At 35.5% G+C, this 25292-nt stretch overlaps 1 protein-coding gene across 2 annotated transcripts in view; it reads right to left on the minus strand.

Annotated features, from left to right (window-relative positions):
• Positions 1 to 596: 596 nt before the first annotated feature.
• VTA1 (vesicle trafficking 1) overlaps positions 597 to 25292 on the minus strand; it is a 37897-nt gene continuing 13201 nt past the window's right edge. Inside the window, exons 2-8 of one of the 2 annotated variants that reach the window (XM_042016597.1) lie at positions 24929 to 25023; positions 21845 to 21972; positions 21103 to 21178; positions 17633 to 17744; positions 10791 to 10970; positions 8906 to 8986; positions 597 to 1745 (exon numbers count right to left, since the gene is read on the minus strand). In XM_042016597.1, the coding sequence (XP_041872531.1) occupies positions 1600 to 1745; positions 8906 to 8986; positions 10791 to 10970; positions 17633 to 17744; positions 21103 to 21178; positions 21845 to 21972; positions 24929 to 25023 (818 nt within the window). In that variant the 3' untranslated portion in view covers positions 597 to 1599. Of the gene's footprint in view, positions 1746 to 8905; positions 8987 to 10790; positions 10974 to 17632; positions 17745 to 21102; positions 21179 to 21844; positions 21973 to 24928; positions 25024 to 25292 lie in introns of both variants that reach the window. The other variant, XM_042016596.1, reaches the window with a different exon arrangement.

Consider the following 25292-nt stretch of genomic DNA (forward strand, 5'->3'; position numbering starts at 1 on the left):
AAAACTGTACAAAATACAGACTTACTGCTCAGGTCTGTACAGCATTACTGTCAAAAAAGTTTCAGATGGTTTTATTCTAAATTCCCCAAACAATTAAAATCTAACCCAAGTCACTGTCCAGATTAGCACGCTATACCATATCAGAAAGCGACACAAAAAATATCACATTTTATCTATTAAATCTCAGTCAACTAAAGTGCTTAAGCATACATTTACAAGTTTCATATTACCCATTTCAAATCTGCTGTCAAAGACACTACACTCTTAAAAGGATACAACCAGCTAAACTTTAATGCATGCTTATGTTTGATTTTCTTTTCCTCATCTTTTTGCTTTGAATATAAGACTTATTTTAGTCACTCCGAAGCAGTGCAGCTATAAAAAACATGGATTTGATCCAGCAACTTGGAAAGACAAAGAGATCGGATAAAATGTCATTAAAATTATTACATAAATCAGACATGCTTTATGGTGTATTCAATTATTATGTCACGCCAGTTAAAAGACTGTGTATTCTTTCTTTTAAACAGCATGGGGGGATTTTTAACAATCAAGAGCTCTATTATTGCAATAGTAGACCTCACAAAGACTCAAGATTCAGTTTCCAAGATATTTTAATTAAATCCCAAGTCCAAAAAGTCTTCACAACAAAGCAGACAGGAAAAATATTAGTTGGAAATACAAAGCTCTATGACACTAATACCAGAGACAAACCTATAGTGCTTTAATAGCTGAAGAACAAGCTTTTTTCCAGCCTCTTAAAAAGATGGAACAGTTTTGACATTAGTCTTCCTGAAAGCTCATGTTATTTAGAATCTCTGCCTCCAATTTCAGTATCCTTGTTGATAAGTATTAGTATTTTCTCTTAATTGCCCATACATATACAAAATTGTAAGTGTTCACACAGAAGGAGCAAGAACCAATAATCAAGAATACATGTAGTAGTCCATACAGCTGTGGGGGATTAGACTGGAACACCATCAAAACAACTCCCTCTGAAGTATCAAGAGATGTTTTTTCCAGCACATTTTCAAATGAAATACGAAGATCCTCAAGACTTTCTCAACTTAGACTCATGTCTCAGATAATACAAATACCGAAATGATTTAAGTATAGAAAGTCCTTCCAAGTATGGACCTGTCAGCCTTCTCACATGCTCTCATTTCAGGAGGAAAGCTCTAATCTTAGTTACCATTTTAAAGCTATTATACCTATTAAATAATTGTTTGCAATAATACAACAAGAGTAAGAATTTTAACAGAACATCCTAATTCTCAAGTTTTTTACACTCAGCATTTTCCAATTCTGATAATCCAAATATTGCAAGATGAATTCTAACTCTTGACTGGTGTTCACAGTACTTTCTTCAATATTTTGTATACAGCAAGCCACTGCATTCATGTTTCAAGCTCTACTGTCTGTAAAATGGAAACAGAGATTCCTACTGTACCATTAATTGCTAATCTGACACTGAAACAGTGGTTTCATTGTCATGAATGATGGGATTGAGAATTTCTGTGTAACTCCACTTCCTTAACAGGTACAGTAATAAACTGTTAGCTCTTTAGGTGAAAGACATGAATCTGGTGGATTAAAGCTTCATTCTCTGCCTGTAATCAGTAACTTGAGGGCCTTCTGTAGATTCTGCACAGCAGTGCTCACATCTTCATACTGCAAAGCACTGCCAGCATATTTGCAATATTTTTGAGCTCTGGCAAAGTCCTCTGGAGTCAAGCGGACTTCTCCTGCAAAAATATAAGTATTACAAAGTTACTACAAAGGAAATCTGACTTAAGCTTCCTTTCTTATGATTTTTATGTTTTACTTCTATTTGTGGTAATATTATGAAAACCAGGCTAGTATTTGTGGTAGTGTTACAAAGACCAAGATACAGTATTTCTTCTGTTCTGTTCTCTTTTCTTTCCATTCACATAAAGCTTAACTTCTTTGCTATTGAAAAATGTGAGGACCTTTCTAAACACTGCTATTTGCATGACCCAGTGCCTTTCAAAAGTAAGCCAATACCTTTGAGAAAGATCTGCTCTTCATCTAAGACAGCAAAGTAGAGCTTTTACATGACATTAAGTTAGCTGTAATCATATTACAACCTGCAAGAAACAAGGACAGTGCTTTTTGTGTCCACAGCATAATTACTCTGCTCTCTTCAGGAATAATACATAGTTACAAACTGTTCCTTCTCGACTGGAATAACTTTTCAGAATGTAGAAACATTTCTCACTGGCGTGTTTTCATTTTCATCAACAAATTTTATGTTTCCATTTTTCCAAATAATTTTTACGTTTCCAATTTATGTCAGAAGACTGAAAGATTGATGTCATTAAATGTGCCCATTTCTTTAACACTGGAGAACACTAGCAAAAGATATTCCCATAATATAGAACAAAACAACTTTTATTTATTAATCCGAGTATTTTCTTGATGTAAGTTAAAACTTTAGGAATTCTGTAGTGCTCAAACACACACATTCAGTCTTGGAGAAGGCATAGTAGGGACTTATGCCCTAACTGGCAGAAGATTTTATATGTGAATAGTATCACTGATGTGGGTGCAAAATAAAGCACAGCTGTGTTACTGTACATCCTTCCACCCACAAATTCACTGGGAGTTTTAAGGCTAATCCCATCCCACTCCAATAATCTATGGACAAATTATAAAATCTTTCCTCAGGTTCTTTTAAAAAAACTTAACTTGTAAATGATAGATTTTTATGGGCACGGATAAATAATTATATAGAACACTAATGATTATGTATATATTTAATAATTTCCCACACAGCATCTTATAAGCATTGAACAGATTTCACAGATTAAGAGAAAATGCATTTTTAAATACAGCATACATTTTACATAAAATATAGTTAAACAAAGATTAAGCTCTCTAAGTACATTTTACTTTTAAGCAACTACATTAATATACTTAACACCATATTTTATGGCACAACTGTAGTTAGCTGGATCCTTTCCTTCAAAATAGAACTGTTGTTAGCAATACTGTGAGAATGTTTACTAAAGAATCTCAGTTCTTATCAAAAAATGTCTATTATATTTGCTTTTCCTTCCCCTAATCTTATTATTTAAGAACAGCTTTTGAACAAATTAAAAAAAAAACAAAAACCAAAAAACCTGGGAATATTAAAAACTAGACTGGTCTGCTGATTTTCAAAATAACCCTACCCATATAAAAAGCAGAAAGGTAAGCACTCTGAAGATTAATCTTATCAATTTTTAAAATATGCTCTAGAACTCTACTTATTTTCCTTTCAACAAATAAATATAACCATTGAGGGACATATTGGTGGGCTCATTATCAATGCAATGTATATTAATTTAGTGCTTAGTAAGTGAAGCCACATTAAATCTCTTAAAATACATATACATGTGAGTAAATACATGTGAGGGAGTGCATAAACACAGGCACACATCTCAGTTATTTTGTAACCTAAATAAAGTCACAGACTAAAAGCAGCTGAGGTCAATCTGCGACAACATTACTGAACATCTTTAAGAAATTAAAAAGACCAAGTTCCCCTCAAAGAAAGTAGCTTCATGCTATGATGCCAAAAGAAACTACAAAATCATTCTTTAAAAACTGGCCAAGGAATCAGTACAGTATTCAACTAATTTATTGGAAGCAAGCCTAAATTCACCCGTCTAATCTTATTTTTACAGTATGAGCTCTATTAATGTTTTGCTGGCATAAAGCCTTATTTATTATGAAATCTACCTCAGATGCTATTATGACATAACTTGAGGGAAAAAAATTAATAATTTAAAATTTATAAACCAAAGTTTATACAGTAAGAGGGTTGATCTTTTGATGTGCTCAGGAGCCTGAGCTCCTATTGAAGTCAACACCTCACAATGGAAAAGCAAAATAGAAACAAACCAGCTCTGTGTTATTAAGATTTCAAAATAACGTAAAAGTTAACTGTAATGACTGTACTTACATCAAAAGTATAGTTGTACTGTAATGACTGTACTTACTAACAAAAGTTAGTAACTGACTTTAATTTACATATTCTAAGGGTTAAGCAGTTTTGGAGGGAAGGATCTGAGGGTCCTGGTGAACACTGATTTGCCCATGAGCCAACAATCTCCCCTTGTGGTGAAGAGAGACAATGGCATCCTGTGCTGCAGTAGGAAGAGCACTGCCAGCAGCTCAACGGAAGTGATCCTGTCCCTTTCAGCCCTAGTGAGGCCATATCTGGAGTGCTGTGTCCAGTTCTGGGCTCCTCAGCAAAAATGAGATGGACTGACATCCTGGAGACAGTCCAGCAAAGGGCCACAAAGATGACTAAGGGAATGGAGCACCTCTCATACAAGAAGTGGCCAAGAAAGCTGGGACTGCTCAGCCTAGAGAAGAGAGGGCTCAGGGGGATCTTATCAATGTATATAAACACCTGAAGGGAGAGTATTCAAAGGACAGAGATGGGTTGTTTTTCAGCGATGTCCAGTGACAAGACCAGAGGCAGAAACACAGGTGGGTCCTGTCTGAACATCAGGAAACAGTTTTTACTCAGAGGGTGACCAAGCTCTGGGACAGGCTGCCCAGAGAGGTTGTGGTGTCTGTCCCTGGAGAGATTCAAAAACTATCTTTTGAATTAGCAGTGACATTTTTTCTCAAACTTCTTCAGTGCAGCAAATTAAACCACCGGGAGAGTGCACAGGCAGGGGGAGACACAAAGGACATGGTCCTGAGTGACTGGTTTTACACGACCCTTCCTTGAGTAGAGGGGTTGGACCAGACCACCTCCTGAAGTCCCTTCCAGCCTCAAGTATCCAGTGATTTTTGGCTCTAAAAAAGCCCAACAACACTGAGATAGGAAAGGTATACCGTATTTATTCTGAAACAAACTGCTTCTGTGTTATTCTGGAATTATTAGGACTGTAGTTATATTACTGAAACATGTCAGGAATATGGAATCCGGCATGATTCTTTTAGTTTAAGATGAACACAAAGTGTAAACAATTTGACTAGAGATGGTGAAATAATTTTGGGGAAAAAAAGCAGTTTCAGAATGAGAGTAACATGCATTTTACATAATATATCTGCTTCTCTCTGGAATCCTTTTCTACCCATCAGATGTTTTTCCTTTTTATGATGCCCAAATATACCGCAGTTGATTTAAGAACATTTCAATCACACAAATTGGTGCATAAAAACAGTGATGGCAAAGGTAACAAATGGTTTTTGAAACAAGATACTCCTTTTTCCCATTAAATCACTGAAAATATAATCAAGGATTTCTTTTTAAGATCATGAAAACACATTCAATGTCAAATTATTATTTCTACTTTGTGTGTAGAATATCAAACATTATATTATACATACAACTACAATGGACAAATGCTTTCTTTATACTATGCCACCTGTGGAAGGGACCATATGGCAATGTAAGAAGATCTTATAAAAACCATGTAGCGCAACTATGAATGCCTTTAGTGTTAGCAAAATCCAGGGGTAATAAATTTTTTTACGAAAACTACACCAGAGAAGTGCACGCACACGTACATGAAGTTGCTGTGTAACTTTACATTCTGTTGTCAGACACATTAACCCATGCTTAAATGCAAAAGCTTTGACACTTTCAAAAGTCAACATTAAACTCTGAAACTTGTTCCCACAGGACAGGACAACTATTGAAAAATTCATGCTGAGTAAAAATCAAAGAACACTATTCCTTTAACTTAATCTTCCTTTGATAAAATATTTGACTCCTCTCCACCAAAAGCTTTTCTCCCATAACAGTATTAATCAAATGGCTTCTCCCATGTTATGGGAAGCAAAGAAAATATACAATTAATTTTTAAAATATACATTTGATCTTACTACAAGAAAGAGTCTTGCAGGAATATGTGGAATATCCTGTTTGGCTATGCCTAGACTACCACATTCAACACTGCCAAGGAAGGCGTCTTAGCACTCAAACTTGATAGTCTGCAGTGTCAAACTGCTGGAACAGATTCCAGTATGGTTTTGGCCCATGAAAACTAGAACTTTCCCAAACAATTCCTGGGCATGACTTGTGGTCAGAGCAAGCTACAGACCATTCAATGTCTTCATGAGCTACCTTGTTTAGGTTTAAAAGTTTAATAGTATGGATGTGAGAGGTTCTGTGCCAGCTGTTCTCCATGCCAAATATTTGCAGGCATGTATAATTTGTTAGTATAGACACAGATATAATTTCTAAATCATGGAACAAATGTACCTTGCACTGTGCTAGCTCTGCACATCTACCGGATGGAGAGCAACACTGAACCATCCCTCCTTCCTGTCCAAAGGCAACTTCTGTTCCACAGGAATGGTATGTACCTCAATACGAAGCAAGGATGTAGCCCAGATATGTATACTGCAGCTCAGGAACTGGGGAGGGCTTTTGGGTCCCACAGTTTTGTACATCCATTAAGAGATACAGGCATTTCTCAATCTGCTTATTGGTTAGAGAACAAGGCCACTGTTGGCATAGAAAGGACTCCTCAGTAGCATGAGGAGAAGAATGCACAACAAGACAGTGACAGGCAAGGACAAACACTTTCCACTGCTCTCAAGCTTCTTAATTCCACACATGCAAACAAAACTGTCACTGTACCTCTGCTGACACATCCCCTGCGCCCTCTCAGACTCCTGTGTTTCCTAACGGTTTCCTGAGCTTTCAAACCAAGAACCTACTGTATGACCTCTATCACCTATCTGGGTGCACTTTTGCAGCACTCCCTCATAAGAATGTAACACTTCGAGCTGTTACAAGACTCAAACTTGTAGCGACACAACTGATGTGCAGAGGAGGAATGCAGGCATGCAAATACTCAGGTTAGATCACGTTAGAGATTTATCATGGCGCTCAGCAAGGGTCTTAATCTCTTAATTACACAATATTACTTACTACGTGTTCTCATAAACACGATTCCTTTTTATTTATGTACTTATTAAACCAGGTTATCTCAGGAAGGTGGTAAGAGGGAGCAATGCACTGATACTATTCAGATATTGAATAATGGAATGTCTTAAGAAAAAATTAAAGTTTCAATCAAAATTATGACATTTTTGACAACCAGAAACGAACATTAAAACCAAGAAACAATGATGACTAAAATTTTCAGAGTAGTTACCAAAAAACCTGTTACAATGACTGTCTAGAAGATCATGTTAAACTAGTTAAACATGAAAGCTTTGCTTCCAAACACCATAAAATGTGCCTTCCAACTAGCAGTTACTATGGCAAAACTTAAGTAAAACTTTGAGCCATTTCAGTTAAGGAGCTACTGAAATCCCCACAGCAGTCCCCAAAACTCAAAAACTATCACCAAGTTTCAATGTTTCAGCTACAGGTCTGAGGTGTTGTTTTCAATGAAATGAGTTACTGCCACATGAAACATTATTTCCAGCTCAGTTGGCCCGAGCATGGTGTTAACAATGTCAAGGCTGTGGGTTCCACCCCGGTATGGGCCATTCACATAAGAGTTGGACTCAATCCTTCTGGGTCCCTTCCAGCTCAAGCTATCCTGTGATTCTGTGATTACAATAATATGCCAGAAAAACTACAGCACCTATAGTACCTTTTGCTCTTCAGAAGAATACTAGAGGTTAATATGGCTCTATTAGTGGCAAAATTTGCTATTTTTAAGACATCTTCTATAAAAATGGCTTTCTAATACATTAAAATGGAAACATCCTTAAGCATTCTTATGCCAGCAGACTAAAAACAAGTTAAACATTGAATTCCTACTATAGCATTCAATTGAAGCAAAAATGCTTTTTCAGGAAAGCTACTTTAACAGACACACTCTTCAACAACATAATAAAGTAACTAAATATTTGTAAGTTATAAAATACAAAAGCATACCTATATAAACTTTGTAGTCATAACAGACAATGTTTCACTGTGGTTAGCACTAGAACTTATCATAGCAATTATGTATACTATCAGCTTTCCCTGATGAGGATAAACTGTAGGGAAGAATGTGAACAGATTTTGTACCAGGATTTCGAGACCTCCTCCTCACTCAACATCCTTGTTATATTGCCAAGAAAAATCGGATTATTAGAAACAGATGTAATTTACGGAGTTTTTTAATACTATTTTCTCTATTAAAAAAAAATTCTTAGAAAACAGTTAACTCTTTGTCCAAATGTACATGAGTGTTCAAATTAGAATCTAGGATGATTCCAGCTTTATTGTCAGTTACTACTCTTCCACAGGCTGTGGTTTCCCTAAGGTTAGCCCTTATGTGTACATTTCAAAGCATGGAATATGCAAGTGGACATAAAATACATATGATATACGTTATCAGTGATTTCAACACCAAAGACAGACGACATCTTAGAAGATAAAAGCCTTGATTAATGGTATATCAAAGTAACATCATTCGCAGTACCTTATAAATTGTTTCATTTAACACAGGTACTACTTACAGTCAGGAAGCACGCACAATTATTCTGCAGGAAAACACAACTTGAGTGTTTTATGAATTATTTTATGAAGTTAATAAGTAACTTACATGCTGACCCTGTAGAATGAATTTTAAGTAAAGGGAATGTGTATTAATTACAAAAAATACAATTTAGCAAGGCTATCAGGAATACAGGCTTTGCAAAGTATATCAGACCCTCACCTGAGAAGCAACAATATGAAAAATAAAACGCCTTACACAATGATAGCTCATTGGTTCAAAGTAGTCAGACAGACAACACTATATTGTAACAGCTTTCAGAAACTATTAAACTCTTAGCAACACAATGCTTAGATGTTGTCCATTCTTTTTAAAATTCTGGAATAGCATTCAGGTAACAATGACAATATTTCTCAAACTTCTTCCTTCAGTGCAGGGGAGACACAGAGGACACAGTACGTCAATGTACAACAATACAAATGCCACAAGCCTACCTGAAGACTGAGCGCTGTAAAGGGAAGGATCAACTAGAGGAATATTCTGAGGAGTAGGCTGAATGGTGTTACTTGTCACTCCTGCAAATCAACGCAAAAAAATGGCCTTGGATTATTCTTACTTATTGGCTTTAAAAGTAAGCAAACAAAACAGAACAGGTACACTTACTGATTTTCAAATTTAGCAGCTGAAAGCTTACTAATTCTGAAAATTTCTAACAATAATTTTAATGCTTTCACTTCAAATATGAATGTTTTACAAAATAAAACAGAAGAACGTAGAGTCTGTCATCCACTTTACAGGATTTCACAGAAATTAAATTTCAAGCACTAAAAAATAAGAAAATACTAGTCCAAGAGACACTGGTTACCCTAGTGTATTGAGGAAAACCTGCTAAAGAAAAGTGTGAGTAAACTTTTATATTTCAAATCTGAATTCTACATTCTAATACCAGAGGCAGTCTATATTATTATATTTTTAAAGCCCCATGCCTGTCACCTCACACTTGCAAACTGTCTCCTTCCTAATTCCTTTGAAAACAATTAGTGAGAATAAAAAAGGGAGCTAAGTTTAAAAGGGAAATAGTGGTGCTAGAAGAAGAAACAGCACTTTATGCTGTGAAACATTCTTGTATCTGTATTCCCATTTTAGGTACACTCAATTGCTTTGCTCCAAAACTGTATTTTTGCAGTATGTCCAGAACACACCAGATTGGTATAGTTATTTCTACAACATCTGCTGTGTAGGAAGAGGGTATAGTAATTTTTCTAAATTACGTCACTCCATTGAATGACTGGTGGGCTTAAAACTATGTAATGCACAGAATTCATGTATTCCAACAAGGCACATACTCTGTAATTTTCAGATCTGGTAAAAAAACCCCCATACTCTCCCTCACAGACCCAAAAATCCCCTACCTATCTGAAGGATTTCCCTTTGATAAAGCTGAAGAAAAGAGCATTCTGAACTCTTCATAGGGTGAAGCATTTTTAAAATGAGAAAGTAAAATAAAAGGAGGGATTGTGCGACAAAAATCTCATATGTTCCATAATATAAAAATGTATCTGAACAATAATTGATCATCAGGATTGAAATGAAGAGCTTTCAACATTTTACTCTTATTAATCATTAATTAATAATTCTATTCCGTGATTATTATAAAAAGTTCCCCTAAGGTAAAAAGTTGTATTTACCAATCACTTAATACTTTTTTTTTTTTTTTAAATACAGCATCTGGGAAGGAACTTGTAATTTTTAAGAACTTGGTTTTGGTCCAAAAATTACAGATAATAATAAGAAAGATGTAGGAGCCAGTATGTTTAGCAGTAGGGACAAAATTCCCATTAATAATATTGTCTGAAGTCAATCACACTAAAGCACTTGCATGGGAAAAGGAGCACAAGCCAAACCAAATCAGTATGAATGGTACATCAGGCATGACTACTAGAGAGTTGTAGCAACTTCAACACTATGTTGGACAAGCTTCCACATGAAGAACAGCAGCCTATCTCCACAGAGAAAGCTACATATGAAATGAAGTAATACAATTTCATCTATCAAGTGAAATATTCACATTGTGTTTTACAGTACAGATGTTGCAACGCAACATTTTACTGATTCAAGAGAAGACAAAAAAATTGTCTGCAAGAACCCTCACTTTCTTAGTCCATATATGTCTTCTGTAGAAGTCCTCCAAAATACGATTTATATATTTAAAAAAAACATTAAAAAATATTTCAAATGGCGTTTTTACATTTTAGCTTATGAAGGTGCTTTTGCCACACAATACTATGTTATTCTACTCTATATGTGATGGACTAGAATTTGGGCAAGAATTCATCTCCCAGTAAAGGCATGGATTTTTGAGGTGTGATTTGGACATACCTGTGTTATGAGGTACTTCAGCTGGAGTGTTGGCTGGTGCATGGGCACCTGGTGGTATATGTATGCCAGTGTAATTACTAGTTGGTATGTTGTTAGCTTCATATGTAGATGATGATGATGATGATGGTTGAGTTGTTCCACCGTGGACAGAAGAAGACCCCGCTTCTTCCCTTTCAGCATCTGCTAAAATGACAGAAAATAAGAATTACTGCAACTGTTATGTACAAACACTTGAAAGCTTTGGCTTTCCTTAAAACCTCCTTTCAAATTTTTATTGCTAAAAAAATTGCCCCCACACAGTGTGACATAAAACATCAACCCAAATCACATAGAGTTGATTTGAAAAGGTAAAAAGCAACATACCTATCAATAAAGATCTAGAAACTCACATAGTTTCAAAGATCTCTTCTGTTCAAATTGAAGAATCATTTCCTTACTGATCTGAATAAGCTGTCTCATTAGAACAATTTGTTATACCTTCATGTACTGCATCCATAGAAGTTGAACAAGTTACTAGAAACAGGCAGTAACTTACACTTTAACATATACATGAACCAGAATATGGAAAACTGTATTTGCCTTACAAACTCGTCATGAAAGGCTAGACAGTGCCAATTCTTTTACCCCATATCAAATCCCAAATAAATAGCAACCAAGAGGAACTTTGGGAAAGTAATACCAAACAAGAAACTAAATGCATCTTAGCTAAGTCGTAATTGCATCTAGAACAGTTAGAGCACATAATGAGCTATAAGAATAACAAGGTTCAATATATCCCATAGCATGCACAAAGAATATACATATTTTTCAATCTAGTCATGTTCTTAAGATTCTGGTCTAGTTTATTTAATATTACTTTAAAGGCTAATGATCCAGTTAATTTAGAATATATGGTTGATTCCTGCTCTTTCATTTGAATTTAGTTCAGTTTAAAACAACTAATTTCCATTTACTGTGTATGTGTTCACCTATATCAATGATGTCAGATGGAACAAGCACAGTTTTGGGAATTGCTTCTTTTAACAGTCAGTGCTTGAGAGGGAACAAAAGAAAAATGGGAGCACAAAACTTGTATGTGTGTAGAGCTAGCAGAAGAGATGTTTTTTAAGAAATCCACACTGATCTTCAACTACACAAGACTATGTGTTATGCAAACACTTCTACTGCTTAATAATTAAATGGTCTACTATTAAAAATATTACTATTACAAATATCAGAATTGCTTCCCATGTGAGTCCTTCTTCCTCCCAGAAAAACTTTGCATGCTACCTTTATGAAAAATGCCTGAACACCTTGTAATTCACAATAAGATTTACTAAAATAAAAGGCTATAAAGCAGAGTAAAATCAAGTATTGTCATGAGAAAATTTTTACTGGACTTTAATAAATACACTGTGGTTTTATGGAACAATTTCTGACACATGCAAATGAACACCTGACAGGTTTCTGGAAGACAAAGAATATCTTAAGGTGCCAGATTTTTCTTTTGCTGTATTTTTTGTTAGTAGCTCATACTGCAATATCATGTGGCTAACATGCACGGAAATAAAACTAAATGTCTGAAAACTGGCAAAAGGTGAGATTAAAGAGTAAACATTGCTGTCTTTTAAATAATAATGTAATGATAGGAAACCATTGTTTGAATGCTGTATTTTTCAATGGTTTTGGTGTTAACTGAAAAAAAAAATTAAACCGTTTCAGAAAAAAATTATCAAAACCACAGAGGCTTACTATACATAAAATGAATGAAATAGTTATGCACAACACTCATCATGCTGTCTGAAGGTGAGGCTGCCAAATATTACTTGTAACACTGTTACCAATTATTTATAGCTTGGTCAATTTCTAGCCATAAAGTTGAATTTTCCAAGCTGGGTGTCTGCTTGAAGCTAGGATTTTGGGAAAGCTGTTGTAAAAACTTCTAAGCCATTTTTAAGAATGATGCAGTGAGAGAAAACATGCTTCCACTGTGCTTAGTATCTCAGCTATGAGAATTACCTGCAATTTCATACCCACATTTAACCTGTTAATGCATGTATTCCTTTATTCTTCCCCTTTCAGCTTCCTGTTGCCCTTATCTGGTTCTCAAGGCAATTCTGATTTCTTTCTCTGCACTGACACGTCCCATATCTGCAACCCCTTGCCCCATATTTATGCCTCTCTTGCACTGCTCCCATCTTCTCTCCAAGCCATTCCCAGTTTCAGTTTCCAACTTCCGCACTGCATAGTTCAGGGTCTCTACTCACTGCTGTAACAGTGCAATGCCGTGGGCAACACTGGCCATGGAAGACATGAACTCAAAGGGTTAAAGTCTCGCAATGTTAAAAACAATCAAAAAAAGTCAGAAGTGGTGACCACCTGTAATGACAGTGCTGGCAAGAGGCAAATTCACAAAAGGGCAATCTACTTTTTAATCAGCTATTTGTACAAAAAGATTAAGCTCAACTGTTTGATTTGCTCATTATGCAATTGGCCAATGTTAAAACTGTATTAAACATAAAAGTAGTTTTGTTTAAATTAAGTCTTCTTAGGTCTTTAAAGTGCCCAAATATCATAAAAGCATTGTAACTATTCTTTCTGGAAAGCAAATACTTAAAATATTCTTTATCAAAGACTAAAGTATCAGAAACAGTTTAAGATACCCACTTTCAGTATTTGTGAATAGTTTTTAACAGTAGTGCCAGATAAATGTTCACTTTTAGCAGCCTGAAATCCTTTCAAGTCAACAGAGGTTTTAAATTCTGTAATTAGAACATCCATAATATAACTGAAAAAAAAAAAATTTCCCAGGGAATGAACGCTAAAAAATCAGAAAATTATTTTCTCATGCAGCAGTAATAACCTAGAATTCAAAGTTCCCTACAATTTGCTTAAAGATGCTGAAATACTAGGCTGTGGAACAGTGACACAATTGTTTTACATTTCACTTCAGCTCCAGCTGAGTTTTTTGTCTTGGAACCTCATCAGCCTTCGTGTTTGAATCCCAGCATAACGAATCCATGAGCTCTTTAAATTTTCTGCAGAGCTACAGTATACCCAGACCACTTGTTTGTGTTTTTGAAAATCATTTATTTACTGAAGGCAAGGCTTTGTGAAATAATCATCCGAGGCCCATAACCTACCATCCAAAGATACTTTTATATAAACAGAGGATTCTCAAGGCTTAATGGCATTCCCTTTTCTAGTGTAAGCAAGCACTGATCATGACAACTACAGCAGATCAGTGCACTAAATATAAAATTAGCAACACTTTTATTTTTAAGGAGTCCAGACTCCTCCAGTTCTGTGGACTCCTATTTTTATTGAGTTCAGAGAATTATAATCTATCAATTTATTTTTTTTCTTTTTTTCATTCTGCTGCATTGTTTCTCTTTCGCTTGAGATGTTGCTAAAAGATTCACAATGTAAGGTTCTATTTGAACACTGCTTTTAAAAAACAAACCAAACAAGTATTTTTTTTCCCCAGCATTGAGAAATGAACTCAAAAACCCATCAGCTTCCCACACTATTCTTTTTACTAGATGGAACTATTAAGGTTTTCTGAAATTCTGTAATAGAAATGTAGCCTACATATTATATATTGCAATGAAAGTGATTACATTTAATGTATTTACTGTGGCTATATCATGACCATTTATATTCAAATATTTCATTATTTCCATTTTTTTTCCATCAGTGTAAAATCTTGTTGGATGACCTAGGGCTAATGCTAAGTAACCTTTATGTGTACTCTAGGACTTGTATTCCAACTGCATTAATAAATTAAGCATGTCATTTTAAGGTTTCCATGGTGGCATCCTGACAGAAGCATCCATAAATCCAACAGCAGAACTGCATAAAGCATGCCTATGTTACTGTAAAAACATCTCCAAGAGTTACAGTATGGTTTTCAAGAATCACAAAAAAAATAACACTTCGGAAAAAAATGGTAATTTGTCAAGCTACAGAGACCTAGTTTCACTCTGTTTAAACAGACTTTTTCCACATGCTAGGGGAGGAAGAAAATGAGCAAGCAGAAAGGAATGGGGAAGGTCCAGTCATACATTCAAACAATACTGCTTTTCTTCTTATGATGCACAAAGCAAGAATTGAAACACTTTTTTACTGATTCTTCTCATGAAAATTAATTTGCATCACATTTTTGTCTTGTTCTGTGAAACATTATGGACACCTACACTATGGAGCTAACTGTCAAAAATAAACATCAACACATATTTTCATTTCACTTCCCAGAAAATAGGAGTGTGAGAAATAATCTCTCTACATGAAATACAATTCAACAACAAAACAACCAAACAACATATTGGCAAATTGCAGATCTTGCGGGCACTCTATCAAAAAGGATGTTAAAATTTTGATTCACTCAGCATTTGCATCCCTTTTAAGTTGCATGTAGACATAACCTGGTAATGAAAGCAAGAGTCTTCACCAATTCCCATAACCAGCTGTAATGAACTGCAAGGAATACCAAGGATTTGAGGAAAGCCTGAATACTGTTTTCCTTCCTACAACAGTTTCTTTTGTAGCCTAGAGCAAGTTAGTTATCTCTCCGCATTAATAAAATCAAGAAAGAGCCTATTTGTTGCTTTTGAGAAATAACTAGCTTCTACAGGTTGCACATATGGATTTTAAGCAAAAGCTTTGTAATGTTTACTTAGAAATTCTATTTTTGTAGTTGTTTAAAATTCATAATTCACTTCATGTAATCAGGTCAGCTTTACCACACTATGAGCCAGACCACTAAAGAGCACTCATCTTAAGGCTGAAAATATTTAACTGAGCTATTCATTACACTCAATATAACAAGAGATTTTTCTCTCACATGTTGCAGTCTCCATTAAATCATCAACCTGGTGTAATTTGACAAAGATGTGGTGATGTTTGCAGTTGGAGTTGCATTCCAAGTATCTCTTGCTACAGCTGCATGGACAATTAAGAAAACTGCCTTGGCAAAGGTTGTATGTTGAAGAAGAAATTAGTTTGCTAATACTTCACTTCAAATACAGCTGTGCATAGACTGAAGCATATTTCAGTGGGTAAGATACCCATTCCAGTGTTTAAGTGTTTAAGTAGGGTGTCTTTAGGTTAGGAAAACATAGTAACAAGAATAAACAAGTAGCTTGGAAATAAAACTATCATACTCGGTATTTGTTCACAAGTATTTGAATTTCCTTATGTTACAGTGTTTCTGGAGTACTAATACATTAACAGTATTTTATCCAGGATACTGAAAATAAATTATACTTGGCACCCAGGCTTTTAGACACTACAAAGATAATAATAAGCTGCAATAGATGTTCAATACACATTCTCCTTAAAAAAAAAAAAAAGGTAATATACTTTTTTTTTAATGCAACACTGTCTAGGACATATAAATTACAATGTGGAGAAGAATTAAAATATGAGATTACATGATGAAAAGATTGAGAACCAGAAGAGAAACTAGTTTCCTAATGTTTTGATATGTTTAAAATAAAACTAATGTGTAGGAAATTACAAGCCTACTCGTAACTTACGACAAGCAAATTACAAGTTCAGACTTCAAAGTCCACTGAAGACTCAGGTACAGACCCCAAACACAAATGAATGTAAACAAACAAACAATTACTTTTATGTGTATATACATGTATAATTCATATGTGTGTGCATGTATAAATATATTGATTATCTATATTAATACATATGTTCACAAACCTTTATGTAGCCACCTCAATAAGGTGGCTCTACAGGTTAGATACAAGCCATGCTCTACAAGCTAGATTTTTCCCTCTTGCACTGTAGATTTGTTTATTGACCCTTTTTATTTGGAGAAATTTGTATTACTAAATTCAAGCTTAAGAGATAAATTAGCATCAACTTAACTGACAGCCCACAAAGTCTCACATGCCAGCTCAGAAGAAAAATAACAAATTATTTGATGTTCTTAGTTGTTCCATTAAAGTATGTGAAGAATGATACACAGGTTGGCATTGTGCAGAATTAGTCTGTTTTAATTTGCATAGTGAAAATATCCATTTCAATGACATCCTATTTCATAAGAGATCAACCTTTAAAATTTGTATACAATCTGCATTGAGGAGAAAAGCAAAGAAACTGGTCACTACCAAAACCAATGAAACTGATCACTATTGAAAGCAAAACAACTTGTTCTGATACACATTCAGTTTGGTTAAGTGGATGTCCTTAGAAATCACCTCCTTAACTGTTAGATAAAGTGGGAACCTCGAGGAATCCTGTACAGGGAGCTCAGGTAGCCAGAAGGAACAACTGAAAACACAAGGAAAAGGAGGATGAGTGAGAAAGAGGCAGAAAATCCAACTCAGTATGTACTGAGTAGGCCATAAACCTGTTTTGAAACCCACATTATTACACAGGGAGAAAGGGGGTTGTCTCACAAGCAGATCTTTGCTTTGAAGTTGAATTCACTTATGATCAGTCCACTTTCAACTCCTACTTAACTTCTGAGACAGGATAAACCGGCAAAAGGATCATAGCTTAACAGATTTAACAGAAGGTCTGTGGTTAAAGAAATGCATGGTGCTGGCCCAAAGCTGACAATGACTTCTTAGAGAGTAGCTGTATTGAAAATAATAATCTCCACTACAAAGAAAAAGAAGTTTTATTAAATAAGTCAATCACACAGTAAGGTCCAATAAAAATAACAGCAGGAGAAGCTGGAAAGAAGTAGTAGAAGGCAGCCCATTGTGAATGGATTTAAGGCATCAGAACATCAACTGGGGAAGCTGTGCTTCCTAAGGAGTGCTCCCTGAAGAACTGCGCATACCACCACTTCACCTTGGCACAGCCCTCTGCTCTCTTAAAAAGAAAAGGGAAATACGTACCAAAGCTCTCTCCTTCCAGTCCAATGGGGCCAGGTTGAGGAGTCTCTCCATTCTTTAAGCAGTTATGAATGTATGCTGCCTTCCACCTGGCATACTTCCTGTGCTGGGCATTCTGGGGGAAGGAAAAGGCCAGTCATTTTAACCACTCACTTCTGTGAATTAATGCATTCAAAAGAGAAATATAAACATATTTTCCACTTTCTCTGCTGTCATTTGACACCCTTTTAAAGATACACAACGTGTAAAATTAATAGGTGAATTTAAAAAAATAATTAAAAGAACAGCTCTAACAAGATCTCAGCATGAAAGGAAAATGTGGAGATCTTCAATTAGTGCAGGAAATGTCAGGAAAAGGAAATAAATTATACCAAGACCATGAAAGGTCTTGTATATGAAAGTATGAAAGGCATAGCACTGTGTAGTAATTACTGACATGAAATAATGAAGAAAGCTTCCTATCTCCACAAACTTAAATGATTATTTATTTTAAATACTTGAAACTTAAAATGATACTGCTGCTGATCAGAAATATGAAATCTTTTCTAATTATATTGTTTTAAAATTGAAAAATATATTTAAAAGCATGAATACAGAAAGGCTGATGTAACTGCAGATTAACGTGATTTGTTTTTAATATTCTGTGACATTGAGATTTTCCATTTTGTTTTTTAGAATATACTTTACTGTTCCTAGGTACAACTTTTAACATATCAAAACATGAAATGAAAATTGACCAGTTTATATCTCCTTGGACTGTTACAACAGTATTTGTTTAATAATCCAGGAAGAGTTCTCAATTGTTGCATGAAATCTTAAACTGATTATGCAAATCAACTACTTTGTCAAAAGTTGTATGGAAAACAACCAGTTCTGACAGTTATGAGGTAATATAAATCAAGGAACAAGGCTGAATATAAACAGATGAGAAATGTGGACGGATGAGCAGAATAATTTGCCCAAATGAACAATGCACGTTATGATAGCATGCTTCACATCAACACCAAAATTTTAAAAATTAACTTTTGAATTAAAAAACTAAAAATTAATTTGGAAATTAAATCCAAAGTTTCTGAGAATTAATGAAGTGAAACTCAATACTGTACTTCACAAAGCCTATTGCACTGTCATCTAGAACAGGGTTGAGAGACAAAATGCAAAGGGTATCTCCAGCAAGCTCCCTTGCTCATATTTAATACATTGTATCACCCAGGATGCTCAGGCACCCCGGGAGAAAGATACGGTCTGCATTTTTGAAAATAAGACGTTCTCCAGAAAAAAAGCCTATTCTGATGACAGATTTATTAAAATGCATTCACTCCACCTCAGAAAGGAAAAGTGCAATTGGAAAACATGGCTTTCTATTAAACTTTGTTTTAATAATCATTTCTGGTCAGTCAGTGTTACAGATTAAATTCCTTGATTTTTAACAAACACAGTAGAAGCCACAAAACGCAGAAAACACACATCCAGAGGATGGTACTTTTAGAGAAGATTATTATGCAATATTTAAGAGCCTGTACATCTCTCCTCTGTTCTAATATGGCGATTATTTTTTGATAAAGTGTGAGGACACTGTTGTTATCAGGTGTCCATCCCAGGTGCTGGCAACTCAGCATGGCAGGAATGGTGTCTGCCAGGAGAGGCCAGGGCTGCCCCATGCTGGATAAAAACAGCTCCAGTGGACCCACCTCGGGACATAGCTGAGACCCTCCGCCATCTGGTGGTGCCCTGGGGAGAGCATATTTAAGGATGGGCCAAGCACCCCTAACCCTCACACCCAAGATGCTGGATGGAGAGAGGAGAAGTGAACAAACTGTTTGATATCTGTCCTGCATCCCAACTGCAAAGCTTATCATTCCAGAACTGAAGTGAAATGCTGTTGGTTTTGGTTTATTTTTAACATCACTGCTGTCCCTTTTAGAAGGCCGTCCTATTGAATGAATGCTACTACTGAGGTAAACAAAAAGAACGCTGCTACTGCAGAGCTTCCTACTGATCTGATCTAAGCTGTCTTGTAAAACACATCTTCCAGAAAATCCTTTTGCCTAGCTCTAATATGGAGATATAGAACATGCACTCCTCATCTGTGACACAATCCATTCCTACTGCCCAAAAATCAATCACTTGCCATTTAAAAACATCTGATTCTAGGTTTCAAATATCTGCTTTCTATGCCTTTTCCTGTTGATTTAAATAGTTGATAGTCGATACATATGAAGGCAATTTCAATTATCTATTGAAAAAATAGGCAGGTGGTCTGAATACAGATGTCATACTATATAACCAGGTATTAGGCTGAGTGTTTTTCAGGCAAACAAAAGCTTCTGCAAAAGTCTAAGACAGTCAAGTCATAGTTGTCCCATCATCCCTTGAGAATGGATAAGGAAACTGTTGAAATGTAATGATGCTATACAGAAGAGCAAATCTTTTCTGTGTTTCTTGTATGCTCTCTTTTATCGTCTTCAGCAATTAAACACAGTGAGAATTCTGCTTCTTTCCAATTACAAAGCATTTTTGTCCTTCCAGCATCAACAGTAAAAAACGCCAACACACAGTAGAAAACATACCACTGCTAGCATTGTGCACTGACATTTGTAAAAATTTCTTCCATCTTCAAAGCAGGATTGCTTCAGGTACTCTGAGGAGTCAATGGATCAGTGCACTGTTCTGTGCACTGGACTCCTACACACTAAGATTGGGTTTTTTCAGTCCAATTCAATGTACAAATGCGCATTCACTTTCTGGCTTCTAGAAGTGTTATAACTGGATCCAGTAAAGGATGTCAGGGTGCAGAGCAGGCAGTTTTAAGAGAACACATCAAAAAGCAAACTTACTTGTGCCTCTTGATAAGTTGAAAATTTTAGATTGGTATAGTCTCAGGCTACAGAAAATGGGAGAATCTTGTAAGAACTCTTCAGCAAGCATTTCGCTTGGCTAAGACCTATCTTTAGTATCTACACTTACATCCTATAGTACTCAAGAAGTGCACCACTATCAAGACCATTCTTTTACCTTCTTTCCAATGTTTACAAATGAAAGTAGCCACAACAACTGAGCAAGTATGACTGGACATTAGGCATACTTATCAGACTGGGGAATTACATACAGGATGTCAAGTCTGTGAATGTCAAGCAGGACATGGAAAAATGTGAAGATGGGAAAAGTCAGGAACCTTGCATTGTTTTTCCCCTATAAGTATTCCCACTTACTCAATGTAATGCTATGCGTCCCACAGTAATAATCGAACTTTGAATTTCTAACTGATACTTGTCATGAAACATCTTCTAACAGATGTCTAGTATTTCACATATGACTTAAAATAATTAGCATGATTCTTTATGGCTTACTAACAAGTATTTGGCTACACTATTAGAACCTATGCTCTTTGAAATTTATATTCACGGATTATAAAAGCAACGTCTGTGCTTGGAAAAGCAGTCAGATAATACACTCATATACCTGACACTTACCTCTTCAGAGAGCTCCCCAAATACCGTTAGAACATCTATCAGGAGACTTGCAGTATAAAAGGATTTTATCATGTTTCTGCAAAAAAGAAAACATTTTGCTAAGTTGGTAATGTCAGTCTCTCAGAACCACATTTTAGGAGTTGTCATCTTAGATCATACCAGCTTATTTCAAGCCAAACATTGCTATTTTTTTTCCTTTTAATCTGATGTTACAGAAGCTGCTTCACAATGTTTAAATCTAGCAATATATTGATTGTCTCCTAACTACTGTGCAGAAAATGTTTAGTATTTTTTAAAACTGGTTACGTGTTCTGCACTTAGTTTCTAGTTCAGAATATTCTATGTAGAACATCCGAAATCCTGTATCAGGTTAGAAAAACACAGGAATGTGCTGTAGTAATTGCTGTAAACCAAACTACATAACGGATCATCACAGCTATTTTACTATCACTAATCAACAGAAACTATAACACACTTCATGTAAATAAAGCACAACATTAGCCTGCGATTTTAGAAGGCTTGCCAGTAGGCGACCAAACCTGTAAGGAATATAAGGGGAAGGATACCAGTTAATGTGTGAAGTTAGAGACCTAAAAGTTGTAACAAATGGAGTTTTCCAGAAGAGAAAAACAATATATTAAAGCCCAATTCTTGTTTCCAGTCAAATTAAAGAGCATTTGGATATGCACACTCCCTGACCAGTATCTTAACTCAGATAAGAAACCCAAAGATTTTCACCTACTTATGAAATTGCCCAGCTCTGTCTTCATTGTCTGCATACAAAAACATTTTCAAGGCATAATTCTCCACATGAGCAGAACCAACAATTTCCTGAGTAATTGCTTCATTATCACCAAATTGCTTTTTCATCTGAAAAATGTTGGAAAAATACATTAATCACTTTATTAGAGCATAGCAATTCTCCAAACACAAAAGAACTTGCTGATTTAAACAAAGTCAAGTACAATTTAAAAAGAAACGACTTATGCTTTGTTTTACAGCTTCCAACATAACAAAGGCTAAAAGCAGCATGTGAAAGAGAAAGCACATTCTTTTAAAGAGAGAAATATTACGAATGAGTAGCTCTGAAGCTTCAGTCACAAAATGCTTATAAAAACCACCCCCCTCCCCCCAAAGTTAAAAATAAACACAACTATAATACTGTGAAGGAATAGCAACAGATATTTTTTCCCTTAATATCTGAAATACCCTTAGTATTCTGAAGCCTGTGTCAGGATTCAACACAGTTCAACTGGTAAAGTAATGCATGCTTTACAAAGGTGCTGTAGATCAGAGTGATCATGTATCTTCCCCCTTGTAAGGTTATTTCACTGCAGTCCATTACATGTTTCAAAGTATCTGAGCCCTACCTTGACCGATCTAGTGACCTATGGATTTACTGGAATTTCCAGTGTAAGCAGTGTATTTCAATTCAAAGACCTCTTTTCAAAGATGTTAGAGTACAAGAATCCTCAGGTTTCCTAATAAAAATCAGTAAAGCAAACAGCCCTCCAACAGTTACAACAGGTGGATTTACAGCTTCTGAATAGGCTTACTGTTTGCACATAAGGAAATCTCAGGTTATCCTTAGAGAACAAAAACAGGAACACTGCATGATACTAACCTGCAGCCTTTATTTTGCCAAAAGATTTAAAAACAATCTCTGAATGGTAGTTATTTTTCACTGTGCGTGCGAAGAAAATTTAATCATGCAGGCAGCATTTCCATGTTTTTTAGACTGCTGCCAACTTTCTAAGACATAGGACATTACCAGAAAAGTTACTTGATTTCAGTAGTTAAATATAAGTTTTCCAAATAGAATTTTAAATTTAAAGGCTTTCATCTAACTACTCTATGTAGTTTTCAAGAAGTATGTGTTTTACGAAGTGTAATTCTCTTGTAAAAGTACCAGAATTCGTAAGTTCAAATGAAACACTCAAACACTGAAGTTAACTCAGGAAGAAAGCTATTGGTATACACATATATTTCCCCAACCTATCTGTATACCTCACACTCAGAAAATAACTGATTCCTATACTTGATCTGATGCTCAATAATTTCAAACACATGACTAACACTGTTGCATTTCTAAAAGTATTACAGTTAACCAAGATGTTTACTTTTGAAATTATCCTTCACACAATCTGTGATTCAATACAGCAGTACTGGTGTTTTAAACACTGATACAAAATTTCAACCTAAAAATCAAGGCATTTAGGTTTAATTTGACAGAGTTGAACCGCACCCCTCTGCGCCCCCTGGTGGTTATGAACAGACTGGAAACGGCAGCTACTAAGTAACAGCAGGGGTCCAACTTTTCCATAAATCCGAACTTCCTAGCCCCAAAACTGCTCTATTAGACTTGATTAGGAGTGCTCTCTCCGTCCTTCCACCACTCAGATAGAAGAATCTTCAATACTTGTGCGTCAGTTGTCACACAGACAATCTTACCAGTAACCAAAAGGTGAAACTATGGATTTTTGCTGCTTTTTTAGTCTTTTCAATTTTGAAACAGAAAGGGTAACTGAATGCTGGACATTAACTGCTTCAGTACCACAAGTAATCCAGAAAATTCCAACAATTATTAGGAAATGAAGAGCAAAATCTTATTGAGTTTTAATCTCACCTCTCCTGCCATCTCTTTCCCTTTGAACATAAACCCCAGACCCATTAATGATGTCAAAATCCAATGAAATAACACACCAAGAAGTCACTGTACACTGAATTTTCCATTGCAAAAAATAAAAGATAAAAAAAGCAAGAACTAAATGTTACCAAAAAAAAGGACAAATGGTTCATGTTTCATTTTTTCCTGAAGAATCACAGAATGGTTTGGATTGGAAAGGACCTTAAGGGTCATCCAGTTCCAACTCTCCTGCTGTGGGCAGGGATGCCATTCACTAGATGAAGTTGCTCAGGACCTATCCAACCTGGCCTTGAATACTTCTAAGTCATCCATCTTTCAAAACTGAGGGCTGTTGTACTACTTGCACACAAACTCTTCAGGCACTGCTAGATTTTGGATGGAATCACCAATACTGACCAAAAAAAAGAACCGCTGCTTCATTTTTCAACATTACTTTCTGCTTCCAAATGAGCACTTAGAACTTAAAATCAACAAACTTCTTCCCTCGAGAATACTGAAAACTACAGGGTACGAACATAAACAGTTCCTGTAACATAAGCTGACCATCTGTACAACAACCTCACCTTTCTTTGTTTAACTCTTGTTTTATTAAAGGTTTTTAATAGTATCAGGGCCATTCAGAAGAGCATGGCATAGACCCTTACCCACACAGATTAGACTGTGCTTACAAAAATTCATAAAATAAAACCTCCAATCTCCAGTACAGGATACAACCAGAAGTATCTTCGTCTTTTAAAGAATATTTTAAAAAGCTCCCTAGATACAACAGTTTAGGTTAAAGATTTCAAAAGCATCCAAGGACTAGGCTATTAAGCCCTACAGCAGTGAAAGTAACTCTTAAGACTTCAAGGAATCAAAGGCAAATCAATTTAAAAAGTCTTCTAGAACACCTGCATTAACTTCATAATGAATTATGATTTGTCATGAGAATATGTACAAATAAAGCATTGTAATTTGTACTGTCTACACGAAATCTTACGGCAAAATTTCAATTATGTGCATGCACATACAGCTTTATCTCCTTCCAATCCTTCTGCAATTTCTTACATACAACCGAGGTTCATACAGTATGCCTGCATGCAGAATAGCTGCAGAGAAGAGACAGTATTTACAGAAGTTTAAATGAAAATTAAATTAATATCATGATCATTTTTGAGGAAAGCAATAAATTCTACTTACAGCTTCCAACTGATCCATAAGTTTGGATAAAAATTTACGGCATTCTGGGGTTTTACTATCAATCTTCATCCCTGTTTGCATTGCATACAAACGACCTTGAAATGATACAAAACACACAAAAACCACCAAAAGTCATTATCTAAGGCAAAACCCATAAGCAAACAAAGCAATGCCCCCCAACACACCTGAAAGACAAACTAATGATTTAACCATGTACTGACTCCAGTACAAGTGAGCAGTGACAGTGAAATGTAAGGTTTGGCATTGCAGAGATACTAGAATATATTTTTGAGAGGTTTATGCTTTATTTTTCCCCAATGTCTATTCCCACTCATTTCAAACTGATGTTTGTATCACTATTATG

Source organism: Corvus kubaryi, unplaced genomic scaffold (assembly GCF_017639235.1).
Source record: "Corvus kubaryi isolate FWS band 111438036 unplaced genomic scaffold, C.kubaryi_AGA036_p1.0 split3-73, whole genome shotgun sequence".
In the NCBI taxonomy this organism is placed as follows: domain Eukaryota; kingdom Metazoa; phylum Chordata; class Aves; order Passeriformes; family Corvidae; genus Corvus; species Corvus kubaryi.